Source organism: Trachemys scripta, chromosome 9 (genome assembly GCF_013100865.1).
Source record: "Trachemys scripta elegans isolate TJP31775 chromosome 9, CAS_Tse_1.0, whole genome shotgun sequence".
In the NCBI taxonomy this organism is placed as follows: Eukaryota; Metazoa; Chordata; order Testudines; family Emydidae; genus Trachemys; species Trachemys scripta.
In genome coordinates, this window is record NC_048306.1 from 61497229 (window position 1) to 61514065 (window position 16837).

The 16837-nt window shown below is 42.9% G+C and overlaps 1 protein-coding gene across 1 annotated transcript in view; it reads right to left on the reverse strand.

The window, feature by feature from the left end:
* Positions 1-9670: 9670 nt before the first annotated feature.
* The window catches only part of ITM2C (integral membrane protein 2C), a 51185-nt gene continuing 44018 nt past the window's right edge, over positions 9671-16837 (reverse strand). Inside the window, exons 5-6 of the mRNA XM_034782010.1 lie at positions 14979-15129; positions 9671-12702 (exon numbers count right to left, since the gene is read on the reverse strand). Of these exons, the coding sequence (XP_034637901.1) occupies positions 12611-12702; positions 14979-15129 (243 nt within the window). The 3' untranslated portion in view covers positions 9671-12610. The remainder of the gene's footprint in view (positions 12703-14978; positions 15130-16837) is intronic.

A 16837-nucleotide genomic window follows, 5' to 3' on the forward strand; every position in this document is an offset into this window, starting at 1 on the left:
AAGAAAGCGTATATGCATATATCTGGCCACAGGAGTGCAGTGTTACCTACACTTGCCAGATGTAGTGCACGAGTGTAGCTGTGTGAAATATGCATCTTTATAATGAGAACCCCTATGCCTAGGAAGAGTGGCTGTGTGAAAGGATTTAACAAACATACTTCCATAGGGCACGGACAAGTGGTATTCATGGGGTTCCAGTAACTGGCTGAAGCTTCTGTCTTTAAGGAAATTACTCCAAGCCATTGGTAATCAGAAGAGACTTTCCTTTTATATGGAAATAGCCTCTTAGAGAGGAACCAGAAAAGGTCAGCACCTCTTTACAGTGAATTTCTGCTCAGAATGACATTTTTTCCTATGTGAACACTTATTTCAGACATCCAGGAGCTCCAGAGACACCCAAAGTGACTGAGAATTTCTTCTAAAAACACCATCACGGGCCTCCTGAGAATGGCAGCAGAGTCTTGCTCTGAGTCTCTTCAATTAGTGCTTGGACAACTCAGTGGTTCTCAATCTGTGGCCCATGGGCCACTAGGGTGACCAGATAGCAAATGTGAAAAATCGGGACATGGGGTGGGGGGTAATTGGAGCCTATATAAGAAAAAGACCCAAAAATCAAGACTGTCCCTATAAAATCGGGACATCTGGTCACCCTATGGGCCACTTGCAGCCCAATCAGCACAGAGGTGGCCCATGTGACATCCTCAGTGCCATACTGGTAGTACTGGATGCCTCCCACGTAAGTTAACACACTGTGGTCTGCATATGCAGCCCACAATAGTAAATAGGTTGAAAACAACTGGCTTGGAGCAAGTCAGTCTGGCATTACCAGAAGGGGTTTCATGATGTCACCAAGACAGAGTTCTGCACTGATCTCCTACCTCTAAAGTGTCCACAGCTCCAAAATGATACAGGCCAACAGACAACTCTTGCAACAAAGTCTTATTTAGATCATTGTTAAACATTTATCTGCTTATCTTTCACAGGCAACAAGTGAGACCAAACTAGATTTTCAAGGTCGTGTCTAAGCCCTGAAGCAACAGAAGGGACACAGAGGCTGGCATCAGGGACTCAGGACCATGGGAGCAGTCAGAGATAATAATGAAGAGGCCCAATTAGCTCTCTCCCCTAAATGTATCCCTATTTTTGGGAATACTCTTTATTTAATTATAATATTTTCATGGCCATTGTAGCAGAAGCTGCCTTTCTAGTCATTTTTTTAATATAAATTAGAATATCATCAAATTTAGAGATGGGGAACACATATTAAGCCCTTGCTCATGCCACTACAGGATTGTTCAATACAGTATATTCTCTAGTTCCTTGTTCAGTCTAGTTGCCTCTTAAGCAATGAGATTTCATCACTTCCTTTAGAAAAGTCTGTTAAAGAATTTCCTGAACAGCAGCCTAATTTATCTGTTCCTTAAATTCATCAAATCACACCCCTGGAGCAACCCTAAACAATTCCTATGTACATTTTAATTACCTTGTATTTAGGGATGTCATTTGGCAAAGATACATTTCATTAGGTATATGGGTCAAACAGTAAGTATTCATAGTCAGAATATAGTTTTCAGCCTCAGGTATGTGAAATATTTGGGGATTCAAGATTCAGATCAGGATAACAACATAAATAATGCTTCCCAATAGGTCAAAGAAAACCTGTGGGTAAAAACCACAGAAAACACCAAGATAAACACCCCCCCCCCCAACACCACCAACACCCCATCCAACCATGTATAGATACTTGGGTACGGGGAAAGAGTATTGCTCATTCCCTAGGTGGGGAAGTGGGAAGCAGCACATCATTATTTGTATTGTGTGTCCAAGGACAAAGAAATTCAACTTCAGGGGAAAAAGCTACACTACATGACTGGGATTTAACCTTGTGTGGATGCCACAACTCAACTATGCTAAAAATCCTCTGATTCACACGAACTGGGGAGGCGAGCACCAGCATCAGTGTCAACCAAAAGAGGTGACATACAGCTTTGACCACAAGTGTGACCCTTCGGCCCAATCTGTAATTGGGTCCAGTGAAATAGCTGAGAAGAATTCAACAAGTTATGTCTCAGTACCATCCATGGAAACATTTGAGTGTCCATCCAATTCTCTCCTCTTTCTGCTCAGCAGGGGGGATAAACTTACTTCTGCCTAGCAGTCCCCATTGTAAGTACTCATTATTTCAATTGGGGCATCAAGGCCATCACCACAAACAGCACATAGATCAGTATAATTTCTAACAGGAGTCCAAAGGGAAAAAGATGGGTTTGCAGGCAGTGCTTGGGAGAATACCACTAACTCTGTATACTCATGCCACTAAAATGAGATGCTTCTCACAGTACCTTGTATAGATCTTCAGAATATGATTGGCCCTCTTATTTCTTGGGAGTTTTGATCAGCAGGGAAATAGTTAACAATACTGACATTTAAAATATCATAATTATGCTTCAGAACCATTGAAATGAATTGGAACAGTTCAGACCTCTCAATGTGCAAAATGTAGATATAGTGTGGAGAACAGGATTTCACTAGTTTTACATTGATGTGGCATATCAGATGGTGATTCGTGTCTCATGTAGAGTGGATAATATTAAATCTGATGATGGGAATTGTCTTGCAGTTCACCACTACATAATCTCTTCAACTGAATGGGTCCTATATACTTCCAGAGAAGAATGATTTTCAATTTCATAACGTAAAACATCACAGACTACTCAATTTTCACATGTGTATTAGGACAGCAATTTCACAGGTTAATTATTTGCCACACAATAAATGTTCATTCTTCAAACTGCCTGAAGGACCCACATCCTTCACCCTGAAAACAGATGGCAAAATTGGGGGAAACAAACATGCCAATACATGGAGAAATGCTACAATGATATCATTGTACATCAGACTTCTGACATAATTAAGGCCTTTTTCATATGCAAATTCTTTAGAATTGAGTAGCACTTCTATATGATGGTAATTGGGTGCTTTATAAATGTCTAGACAATCAAAAGAGATATTGCAGTGGAACCTGTGACATTGGAGACCACATACTAGAGTTAATGAAATCTAAATCAGTATTGAACTGGACAGGATTTATAGAATATACCAGTGAAGGACCTTAATAAAACACTATGAGCTCACATTTTAACAGAGACACTGCTGAAGTTTCTTTGTCTTAACATTAAACTTGTTGAACACTTATCTAATTTTGCAGCTCTACAGAAAGGCTTTCAAACCAAGTTGGAGTTTTTAAGCTGATACTAGTTGCAGTGCAAAACTTAAACCAAAGCTTTAAACTCACTTTGCATTGCACTGCAGGGGAAAGTGACAATCTCCAATTCTTATTGCAACATGTAGTCTGATGGATCTATTAATCAAAGGTAAAACAAATTGGGTTTTAGCTGTGACCATATTAACCCTTATTTGAAGTGTTTAAATTGGCCTGTTGAATGCTTCAAAAGCAATCATGGTAGATTTGCTTCCTATCCTTTTCCATGTTCCTGCTGTTAGTTCAGATAAAGCAGTTTCCATCAGGCAAAGACAAAAATTAAAAAGTAGAATTGAGTTAGAATCTAAAAGTAGCCAGGGGCTATTTACCACAATAGGGAACCAAGCCTGAATGTTCTAAGAAATCACTAAATGAAGATACACTTAAGTATATTCAGGACACACCAAATTAAAGTTATGTTGCATCAGCACATCCATATTTAAATGGACAAGGGAAAACTATTTACCCATGTAACTGTTTCTTTCAGGACAATATCCTCACGGGACTCCCGCTCTCAGGTCCCAAGCCTTCTGTCAGGAAAGCCTGAAGTGAGATGGCTGCACCATGCCCACTCCACACACACATACCCATTCCAGTGGTGAGTGGAACGGCCCAACTGCCTCCACCGGTCAGTTCCCTTATTGAGTTAAAGGTTGAAGTGCTGATCAAGGCCAACCTGTGTTGTTAGCCATAGAAGTTGTAAGCATAGCAGCATGTCCCCAGTCAGGATAAACACAAGGCAATACATGATATCTGTGACACATCACACTCCCTCACAGGGCAGAGCCCCCAAATGGAAGGGAGGGGAGTTGTTTCCCTTATTTTAGAGATACCATTACCCCGGGATTCTCACTCTTGGAGAGTAAGGTGTGTGAGATTTCCTACAGGAACAAAGTAAGCACAAGCACAACCCTGGGTGTGAGGAAGGCTGGAGTCAACATAAAATATTTTGTTTTGTTGGTTGGCTAGTTTATGCTCATCTACTTCAGAAAGAGAGAGGCCAAAGGAGAATTCTTTGCTAGAAGTTGAATCCAAGAAACAGAGTTTGGTCAATTTTGGAGCACAGTCTTCTTGGCAGCCTGCAATTGAAATGTCTCTGAGGAAGGATGCTCTTCCTTGGATCAGATGAGACTCAAGATGGCCCATGGAGTTTAAAGGCAACCAACTCACAGCACTGCGTAATGGACAGTTTCAGTCATCCAGACGTGCTCATCTCAGCGACAGCACTGCTCTGGGAACTGGTGCCAAATGAAAAAATGAAAAAAAAAAAAACAAAAAAACGGAGTGAACTTTCTAAGGGCTTTAGTCCACCCCAAGGACCCTTAATGTTGAGTGTAGGTTTGGAGGGCTGTACCACCTCCTCTCCATATGCCCTCCAGCACCTGCACATTCCCGTGGGGGGGGGAGGGGGAAGGGGGGTACAGTCCAACTGACATTGTCTCCAACTGTCAGTTCCCTTAGCAGGTGAAAGGTTAAAATGCTGATCCAGGCCAATTTGTGGTGTTAGCTGTGGAGATTGAAAGCATGGCAGCAAGCGTTTCCAGTTGTATATTTGTCCTCAGTGAGGCAGGTGTCAGGATGACATTGGCAGGTCGACAGGGTTGTCTTGGAGATAAATCCCAGCTGAGTCCAGATCTTCAACCTATCCTTGTCAAGCTGGATATAGGCTTCACTAGGCCCTGGCTCACTCTGCCAGATGGGATCACTGCCCCCAAGAAAATGCCCTCCCCCCCCACACCCATGCTAGACACCCAGGCTCAGAGGAAGACTGGTTCAAAGAAGCTTTTCTTAGCTCTGCAAGGACCACACATTAATACCCCACAGCACAGGTTGGGAGCTTAATGGGGTGGGGGTCCAAAAGCATCAAGCCTGCATGAGCCTGCACAGGGTGATGCAGACACACTTCTCCAGCTAGTTCCTGCTAAGGTGAAGTTGCTGCCAAGTGTAGCTGGCTGAGGATAGCCTGCAAGACAGCCCCAAAGGGGAAAAGGGGCTTTGCATGGGGAACTGACAAGCAACCAGCAATCGGCTAGAAATGCTGCAGGAATCCTCAGGAGGGAGCAGCGAGAAGTGGGAATGGCTGTGGCTGCTCCTAGGGACGGCCAGAGGGAGCTCCTATCCATCACAGTAACGGAATGGAGTTGGAGGCAGTTGGGCCGTACCACTTGGATGGCAGTATTGGAATGTTCCAACAGTTGGGGGCAGGGGGCAGCCACAACCCTAATTGCCTTTGAAGTTCCAACCCTCACCCCCTCCCAAAAACTGGAGAAGCCGCCCTTCAAGTAACAGTCCAAACCCTTGGTGAGATCTATTATTCATTCCCTTGGGGGTGACAATGGAGCCTCCAAGCAACTACTTGACCATTTCAGATGCTCAACAGATCAGTCTAGGACCTCATTTCCCAAGAAGCTACTCTGGCCACAACTGACTTTTCACTTTGGGAAAGCTTCTGGAATGTACATTGATAGCTTCCCTGTATAACCACTGTGTAACTCCAATCAAAATCCCTGTGTGTTACCGTTCATCTGCTTACATTCCCAGATAAGCAGCTATTCTAAACTGGAGTTAAGGTTGAACATGTGTGAGTAACACATTATAGTGATGCTAGTGATCCCCAAACTCGAGTAAGGTAACATTTAAAACAAAACATGTTATGGTAGGGAAATGCTCAGTTAAGGCACCCAAACTGTAACACTACATTTGCTTTGTAAATCTCTTTTCTTTGCTCCCTTCCCATTTTTCTGTCCTGCTTCTTTCCCTTCCCTCTCTCACAGAACAGCCTTCATCACCCCCAGCTCTCTTAACACATGGACCCCAGTCCAGAGTACACCATTTTCCCAAATTCCCCTTACCCCATCTGCCCCATTCTTTTCACTTCATGCCTTTCAATGCCCCATGGTCCATCGTCTGTCCTGCTCTCTACCTATATTTTCTCTCCCCTCTATCTTCCATAATCTCTTACTTTCTGCCCTTACCACTCATCTGTCTCTTGCCTTCTCCTTCCCCCCACTAACCTAACTCCAATCCTACCAGGCCATTCAGGACCCCCAGCTCCAATCCATCCACCTCTTGTCCTCCATCCATTCTCTGTCCTTTCAACCTCAGCAGTCTTCTGCCCCAACTAATTTTGTCCTCAAATCCATTGTTTTCTCCACAAACCTCTCCACTCACTTCCCCCCTGCCACATGTACACAATCTAGCTTGTCTTCAACTCTCCAATGCATCTTCTTTCCCTCTAGTCTTCCCAGTCCCAGCTCTATGCCCATCATTCAGTTCCCTCCTCCCATCCATCTGAATAATTCTCAGGCTCCTCAGATCCTCCAATCAAGTTCTGCCTGAGGCAACCCCCTACCCTGTCCTCCACCTCAGCCTCCAATCCACCCTCTAGATTTGGCCTACATTCTTTGCCTGCCCCCCAGCTCAACCATTCAACAGATGCTCTACTCCAGGGGTTCTCAAAGTGGGGGTCAAGATGCCTCAGGGAGTCATGAGATTATTACATGGGGGGTCACTAGCTGTCAACCTCCACCCCAAACCCCACTTCATCTCCAGCATTTATAATAGTGTTAAATATAAAAAAAAGTTTTTAATTTATAAGGGGGGGGGGTCATACTCATAGACTTGCTGTGTGAAAGGGGTCACCAGTACAAAAGTTTGAGAACCACTGCTCTACTCCATCTCAAACCACTACCTCCAATCACATCCCCCACCCCCCCGCCCGCCCTTCTCTGGCCTTCGCCATATCTTCCATCCTTCCAGGCCCATCAATTCATATTCTGGTCCCCACTCAACCCATCCTTTTCTACCTCCAAATGCTCACTCAATCCATCCTCTGTGACTCCCTGCCCCCACACTGTGCATGTCTGCTCAGTCCCCTGGAAATTGATTCTCTCTCTCCTGGCAGCCTCCTCATCAAATTGATTTTTCCTTCCCAGGCTCCGCAGGACTCCCCGCAACTGGATTTCCCCTACCTTTCCACTCACCACTTGGTGGGAAGAGGGGGTTCCCCATAAATACATTTGATGGTTTCATGAGATGGGAGCAATCCTGTGCAGGGCCCTACAGGTCTTAGGCTCAAGCAATGGAGCACCTCTTCCCCTGCCCTGTATGGAAAGTGGCACAGACCATGTCCACAAAGTTATGAACCTGGGAAAATCTCTGCTTCCAGACCACAGAGGGACAACTCAAAGCTGTTTAAAAGTCTATGGATATTCATCTGATCATTCCCTTTGGCCATGTTCGCTCTACCCTTCTGTGTTTGTTTTCTGGTCCATTTCGCAGACACAAATGTTCGGATGAGAGTGAATATTGACGCTCACCCTGTGCAACCATGTAACTCATCTGACCAATTGCAACTAAGCAACACAATTCAAATTTGCAACATTCCTAACTTGTACTGAGAACTAAATTCAAAAATGCATTTGTGGAATAAATTCAGACATTGGGATTTGCTTGCTGATATTCTTTGAGCAAAATGATTGGTTGAATTTGTTAAAGTAGTTGTCTTGTGAATTATATACTCTCACATATTCTTGACAGACTCATTAAAAGTCCATTGTAATAGGATTTTCCAAAATTTCTTCCTTTATCCTTCAAATGTTATTCTGCCAGGCATAAGATTTAAGAAAGTAATGGCCAAAATGGAGAGACTTCCAGATGATATGAAAACAATTAGAACATACGGATTTCTTATTTTGGTCAATATTGAGATGTATTGTCCCCAGAGATAAATATTGACCTCCGCTTCTCCTCAGTCAATATTCACCTTACGGCAATAAACTGATATTTGCCGTAAAATCTCTCATTAGAATGCACAGCCCAGACTTCAACTTCCACTAATAGTTCTCTTTTTCAGAACCACAGGAATTTCCTGTCGTCTGACTGCAAAGGAATGCAGTAGAAAGCTTCATCCAGAGAAATGCCAGAAAGTCAACTTTGTAAAAGTATAACATTTTAGCTTTTGATGATGTCTGGTCATGGTCAGTCATGAAGAGCAGCAGTTTTGGAGACTGCAGTTGTTACAAGATGCATCTTTTTTACTGAACTCTCATAGTTGTGGTGAATAGCCTGGTGAGGAGCACAGTAAAAGAATCTAAATGGAAGAGAATAAAAAAAATCAACTACAGTACTTCAAAAATTGACCAGAGGGGGTGATGGGTGCAGGCTCTGGGAGAGAGTTTGGGGACGGGAAGGGGTGCAGGCTCTGGAATGGAGTTTGGATGTAGGCTCTGAGCTGGGGCAGGGGTGTAGGAGGGGGTGAGGGGTGCAGGCTCTGGGAGGGAGTTTGGGGGTAGGAGGGGGTGTGTGGGAAGGAGTGGCGGTGCAGGATCTGGGAGGGAGTTTTGGGATGGAAGGGGGTGCTGGGTGCAGGCTCCAGGCTGGGGCAGGCAGTGCGGTAGGAGCTAAGGGGTGCAAGCTCTGGGACAGAGTTTGGGGGCAGGAGGCGGGTGTAGTAAGGGGAGGGGGTGCAGACTCTGGGAGGGGGTGGTGGGGTGCGGTGTTTACCTGGGGGGCTCCTAAGCAGGGCGGGCCGGGGTTCCTCCATGTGCTGCTACCCCCAGGCACTGCCCCCCAGCTTCCTATTGGCCGCAGGGGCGCTTGGAGCAGGATACAGACCCACCACGCCCACGGCTGCAGGGAGGGGTGGCAGCCACGTGGAGCAAGCAGGCAGGAAGCCGCTCAGCTCTGCTGCGCTGCCAGTGGTGGGTGGGGGTCCCGGGCAGTTTTAAATCACATGGGGGACACATGGGGGGAGTGCCCGGGGGGTGGCAGGCGGGGCCGAAAGAGTCCTGGCCTCAAACGTTGCTGAAGCCGGGCCCCGGGCCAGGAATATTCCTGGTGCCCAGGCACCATGGGCCCATAGAACTCGCCGCCCATGGTATGGAGAAGTCCCCAGCAGGTGTACACAGAGCCAGCACAACCAAGTTCTATGCCACTCACCTTGCACCTCCAGGAGCTGGAGATGGGAAAGTGAGCTAGAGTAATGTTCTGTTCTAGCTATCCCCAGCTGGCACAAGTTAGAGTAGCCCCTAAGGCTGGGCCAGAATATCAGGGAGACATAATTGATTGCTACTCCAGGATATTCAGCTTCTCTTCTCTCCCCCTCTTCTGGGCTACCCTTTGTCATCCTTGGTCAGGTACTCCCTAAATGTCAGACAGAGCCAACTGAGCTCCTACCTTCGCTCCTACCCCACTGGTGACTGCATTTCTCAGTCATCCCTAGAGGTGATCCCTCCAAACCAAGGATGATGGCACACTGGTATAGCAGCTTCCACTGCTGCTGTCTGTGCTTGATCTGTACTGGGACAAAACAGGTGGTTTCAGTTTCCGCAGCTAACAATCTGGTGCCTCTCAAACAACCGTGTTACAGAAAAACCCGACCCTTTAAATAAAGAAACAACTAAGAAATCAGAGGTAAAAGATTTTATTAACAGGTCAGATTTCTCTAACAGACAAAATATACAAAGCATTTTAAGTTTTGTTACTAGACAACTGCTGTTTTGATCCTATGAACTGTGATTACTTTAGTTCACGCTAAAGAACTAAGGCCTTGTTCTTAAGTTCATGGATTGCACATAGTTAGCATATTTAATGACCAGTTAAAACATGCAGAATCAGAAGGAAAAGGGAAAAAAGTTTATATTTCCACCTGAGTGCAGGTTGGCTGAGATTCCTAAAAGCAAAAATAAATGCAGGGCTTAAATTTACCAGTTTGCTGTATTTGCATCAAGCAAACTGATATTTGCTCATTTCCCTCCCCCACTCCCAATATACATTAGTGATCCACTTTGCAAAGTAGAGTTAGGACAAAAGAGAGAATTTTGTGTTTTGAAAAATCTAATTATACATAAAGCACATACCCTACTGGTGTTGGGGGAAACATACCTTACTAAGCTGTGTGAATTGTACAGGACTTTTCATTTTCCATAAACTTAAACATTAGAGTAAGTCTAAAAAAAAAATCTGCATTCTGACAGGTTAAAATTTAACAATTTCTTTATATAGGTTTATATAAAAAATAACCCTCAATATCTCAGGACAGACAAATTACCGTTGTGCTGCATGCTTGCCTAAAACTTCTGCTTTTGGTTTCATATAATTAATTCACAGCATTACTACTTTAAAGTTGTCTATCACAAAACATCTCTTTTTTTTTGGTTCTGCTGAGTTAATGATTGTACTTGCTTTTACTTTATCTTTCCTCTTTCTAAAACATTAAGCTCATTTCAACAGATGGGGAACAAGTCCAGATTTGCTGGAAACCAATTAAAAAGACTGTGCCAATTTGAAATTAACTCCATTCACACAAGCAAAAACAAAAAACTGCCTGCGTTTCAAGGGCCTACTTAATTTTAACTATAGTTATGGAGCAAAGTGAAAAATACTTTTCTTTTTTTTTTTTTTTGCTGATCAATAGACATGCAGTTCAGTTCACACTATTTCTATGCACTATATTGATCAACCAAATCTTGGTCTTGTTTCAATGTCTATACAAGGATTCCATCACATCTGTAGTTCAGCATTTTTAAAAAAAACTATATGGGTGTTGAGTGGTCTCTTTTAACATGCCAGTTAGTTCTGCAAGATTGTACTATGGCTAGACAATACTTATTGGCATAAAAATAGCCCACGTAAGTGCTTGTGATGCTACAAAAGGAGGACTGTTTCACACTATACAAGAGAACTCTCTCAAAAAACACAGACTGTTCACACTGATGCTGCTACCTCTACAAGCTCTGAAGCTGGGGTCACTGCTTGCGCTTGCACGATGGGCCAGGGACACATTAAAGATCCTGGCAGGTTAAAGTAAGGAAAATGAATGTTAAAAAAAAAAAAAAAATGAAAAAGCTGCTTAACTATTACATTAAGATCTTCAAAGTCCCCAAAGAAGCAGACCCCCTTAACATACCACTTGCATAAAAATGGAGGCAGAGAACTCTGCCGAATTCCAATGAAGGGCTGTTCCTTGCCCCTAGCATACAACCAATTAGCTGGTCTGCCTCCAGGCCCCAGGGAGAAGGGGAGTACCCCATAGCTCAGACTGTCAGACAGAGAAGGGATATGTGAAATGGGATAGGACCACAAGCCTCTGATAATGTGAGACCAGTGGAGATATTCAGATAGAAAATAAGTATGGAATCTTTTTTTTTAAAATATGGATTGCAGTAGTTAGAACTGTATGGGGCAGATTCTTAACCGGTGTAAAGTTTCATAGTTCCATTGATTTAAAGGACTGCAATGGAGCGATGACAATTTACACCAGTTGAGGCTCTGCCCCTTTATTTACTTCAGGAAAATATGTGGAAAGTGAAGGCCTGTCCGCCCAGTATAAAAAGATAAATGTTTGCGCTCAATATGTTGGGCTAAATGCTGAAGAACAGTGTCCTCCTGGTGAAAATATCAATGTGCTATCAAAAGTTACCCAAAGCTGGGCCTATTATTTGTGCTGGGATATAAATATACACTTGTGTTCCATTCACTTCTTTGTGGTCATGAAGCAATGAAGCTTGAATCAGTCTCTATTCAATTTAGTCACACTTTTTTGCCTTTGACTCCTTCCAGAATCCACCCTCCCACTCCCCACCCTACCCCCACCTGCAGATCAGCTGCGGGGCACAGAATGGTCAATGGGTACAGAATCAGATAGTCCTTGCTCAGAAAAGTACACTGTGAGATAATTTCAGAGCAATGTGCACAAGGAGTGTGTAAAGGCTTCATTTGTTGTTTGTGAAATAGGCTCTTAGCAGGCACGCTCACTGGATGACTTGGAACAAGAATTTACACTAAGAGTTATTACTTAGTTTGGCAGAAATTCTCTATGTGCAGAACTTCCCTAGATGCAGCATTTGCAAACCTCAGACCTGTATTCTTACTGCATCTAACAGCGTTCTGCTAGTTACTACATCCAAATGGTAACCCCCCTTCAATGGCATTATTTTACTTTGGCTTTTCTGTGCCACCATTATGTCTGCATGAAACCACCCACTGATTCCAGCAGATGAAACATTTCTACACTGCATGCTATTCTTACCCTTCATTTCCATCCCCACACTTCCCAGAGCATGTATCCTCCATGATGGGATTCCTGTCCTGCTGTGTTCACAAATGGCTGAGTCTATTCTGAGTTGCATTTTGGTTTACTGTGTAAATTTAAGCCCAACGAAGAGTCCCAAGTAAGTAGTACATACAGTACAGAGACAATAGAGTCCAATGTATAATCACAAGGGATCGGAGAAGTTAGTGCTGCCCAAGCAGGGGAGAGTAAAAAAGTAAGACAGATGATCACTTCTAAGGAGAGGATCCGTTTGTGCAAGCAAAGCAGAGGAGGGTTACGTTTGAAGAGCTGCTTCATGACTTTTTGCAGATAACAGTTTCAACCACAAAAGTGTTTTCAAAGTGGCGAATGTGATTACAGTTTCCAGCCTCACGTCGATTGATACCTAAAAGAGACCAAAAACAAAAGCCAAGTTAGGATGGTTGCATTATGTAGGTGTGTCTGGGATGGGGCATGGAAAAAAAAAAAATCAGATGAGATGCAAACAACTCTAGCATGCTGAAATATAACTGTATAGCAAAAAGGAAAGCCATGCAAATTCACTTCCCCCGGAAAACAATGTAATATCCAGTCCACAATCCTGCAATGAGAACCAAGTGCGTGGAATTGCTTCTCAGCTCCTTGGAGCTCTGGTCAAGTGTAGTGAGGCTCATGCGACGTCTAATGGTCTCGGACACTATCTGGTGGTCCCGAGACATCTATACAGAGCACATCACCGGCCACCACCAATACCGAGAGTGAGCCGGTGTGACTTTGCGCACCCACAATGAGGAAGAGACCTGAAGACTTCCTCTGTTGGACCTTATCCCCAAACCCTGAACCCACTGAACCAAACTGAACTCCACCATATGAGGGTTATCTTATCCTCATTACCCGGCCCGCTTATTTATACCTATGATTGCCTGTAATTCCTGTATGAGTGATGTACCTCACTGCTTGCTGACTGTACCTTCATTCATCCACCTTACACCCCCCCCCATTGGGGATATTGCAGACTGTATGTGTTCTGTGCTATCCAACATTAAAATATTAACATCCCCCTATACTCTGTATGTTACCCCCGATGACTAATAACTGAAGTTTCAACACTCTGTATCATCTATTTGTAAACATTTTCTAATAAAATTTTAAATCTGTTCTTATCAGTTTAATCCCTGCACCAGAGTGAAGCCCTTACTACCCAGTTTCTAGCTGGGGAAAGTAATAGGGAGTAGTGTAGAAAAGTTGGTTTCGGTGTACAGCTTCTTAATATTAGCTCAAAAATCAAGAGATAGTATGACTCAAGAGACAGTACAACAGGGTACCCAATGAAGCAAATGGGTGCTTAAATACTTGCCACCCCAGTTTAAGTTTCCGTTTATTCAACTGTCATGGAGTAAGTCTGTATCTCTTCAGAAAACAAATATTGCACACTCCAGCATCCCTAATACCTTAACCGTTTTCTGCACTGCAGAAGCTATTTTCCATTATAGCTTTGCATGGCAGCTATTCCACACTGCTGCAACAAAGCACATGATTACCTATTTTTGTATCTATACCTATCAGCATTTCTAGAATCATAGTATCATCACAGAACCCATTTACCCTTGTTGGTGCAGTAGGTTAATAGAGAAAGGAAGCAGGAAGTGAGGAGTATATTTTTTTCCAAAAGAAGATATAGGATAAATATTTTAACGGGTAGGTGCGGGAAGAACCAAGCTGAGACTCCCTGGGATAAATGGAGCCTCCAGCTATGGAGATTCTAACCAACATGCTAAAAGGCTTGCAACCCTCCTCTTTCCCTGCCTGTCAAAAATCTAATCTGATCCAATCAATCTAACATATATTACATTGTAGGAGAATAAAGACTTTGGATAGTGAGTACGTTAAAAATGCTGGGTTAAAAAGCTTTTGTGGCTACATTAGCTTTGAATACAAGGCACTCACAGATGAATTTCTTCACATCGCCTTAGGGACTAAAATAGTTTAATGGCTTCTCTACACCTGAAAATAAATCCAGAACAAGGTCGGTGTGACTTTAAAGCAGATTAACTATTCCTGATTAATTTGGTGTGCAGATGCGTATATTCTGTGATCAGTATGCCTTATTCCAAATTAGCTTAAAACCATTTCCAAAGTGGAATAGTTTTATCAGGAATACCTATTCTGGAATAAATCCCAACATAGACAATGCCTAGTGCTCCCTATTCACCACTTCTTCAGTCTCACTATTTTATTAGAGGTGTAAATCCCACGGTAGGGCTCAATTAAAGTCTATTTGCAGATTTTATCTGCTCTCAATAGCTACCACTGAAGTGGGTGTGTATATGAGGGATATTTTTGAAAAATTTCCCTGCATTGCTAACACGAGTTCAGTCCCAGAAGCTCTCATGTAAATGGACAGCTGGCTCTTACAGGCATTTTATCAACCTTTCTATTAGGCTAATACACACACTGGTAAAAATTCCTGCAGCAGCCAGTACACAATTACACTGGAGCTTCCAATGTCACTCATAGGGATGGAGCTGCACTGGTGTTTGCAACGGTGGGAAAGTTTTGAAAAGCTTGCGGCTATTCCCAAAGAGTCTGTACCTCTCATCACCATGAGTCAATCGCTACTGTCAGCAGTTGTGAATCAGTGGAAAACAGGATTAATACAATCAAGCACCACAAGGATCTTACGTCTCCTAGCAGTCCTCCGCTTCAGCCTGTAAGTCTCTTTGCCGTTGCACAGGCGGTAGATAAAGGAGCCAAGCTGCTCCATGTCATTGACATGCTCTGTAACGATCATCTCCTCTTGGATTATGTACGTCTGAGGCAGGTACGTTCCTTTCTGAAATTACATTTTTTTCCAAAAATTAAATAAAATCAATTTGATATCCAATCTGAGTTCCTGCTGCCTGGTTTTTAGTGGATTAATATTATTGTTTATCTAATAAAGATAATGGGCTCGCCAACTGATCTGATCAGATCTTGTCCCAGAACAGAGTTTTGCAAGGACCCTCAGTATGTATTGCAAGGACACTGAGAACAAAATACAGCCTTAAAGACTTTTACTGACATAAATGGAATAGTAATCAAATGGAAAACAAATCAACCAGAACGAAAAAGGAAATAGTATTGTTCTAGAGGTATGTGGTATTATTTATTATATAAACTTCCAAGATTAACATAGTCACATCCTTCCTTGATAACCTGGTGGAAAGAGACAAAAGGACCAACCTCGTCTCTGGCATGCCAAAAGAGTCTGATAGTCCAGGTTCCTCAATTCTCAAGTGGAAGATGAAAAACTCAGGAGGAGTGAAAGAGCTAGAAAGCTACAGAAAAACCCAAGAAAACTTAACCTAAAACAACTCAACATGGTGGCTTGCCCCTCTTATAGAGCATGAGCACTCTGTGCCCCCCTTCCATGTCCAAACTTCATTTCCTCACCCACATAATATTGGGGGGCACTTAATCCATAAAATGGCATATTCATACGTATTAACGACAATTAGCTCATTCTCACATCTGTTATTTCTCGCCTGAACCAGGCTGCTGGTGGTTATTTCCATATTCTTTGTGGTGGACCTCTTAAGTGCAATTGGCGGGTCACTTATCTAAGCTAAAGGTCACAAACGGATGTATGCTAACCTGATTTAGCTCATACAGCATGTAGCATATATGTTCCTTGCATTACTGCCAAAAATACCCTAATGCAAAGCTATACATCTATTATCTATTATAATAAAACAAACAACAAACCCATATGAAAGGATATAATAAAGCTACACCCCCTTTCAGGAAAACAAACAGAACTGCCTCCTCATAGCTCATCAGAAAGAGCTCTCTTTTTTTAAATCGATGTATCAAAATATTTAAGGTCTGAAGCTCCATTTGCTGGGATTTTATACATCCCATCCATCCAATAGTTGTTCCCACTGGGAAACTGACCAAAAGCATCAGAAACCAGATGGTTTGGGATATACACAAGGATCAGCAGTGCAAAATGAACGGAAGGCTATAAACAAACATGTGTTGGGGCAGGAGGGGCGTTATGATAAATACTGGTATCATTAAAATATTAGGATACAGAATCTTAAGCTATTATTCAAGCAAAATTGGGGGCATAATTGCCCCCAAGCCTCAATCTAGATGAAGGCCCATATTTTAAATTCATTTTAAAGGTCAAAAAGAAACACTGCTCAGACACTGAGCACACCTCAAAAGCTTGATTGGCCTTCAATATTTCTTCCCACTTATTGATTTCTTTAGAATATCCAAGATTACTGTATCTATTTCCAGGTCTGATGGCTTTAGATAGTGACCATTTCAAATCATTTCTGACAGCTCACCCCATACACACCATCTTTATAAATTGCACTTTGCAGTATAATGGTAGACCTTCAAACTCCTAGAAAGGAGAAGGTTCCACCTAGCATCTATCAATTTTTCTTCACAACAGTCATAGAGAAAAATCATACATGTGTTTGTATATATTTTTAGAGACAGCCGTGATATCATATTGAGGAATGATCAGATATTTGCGTCAGAGCTATATT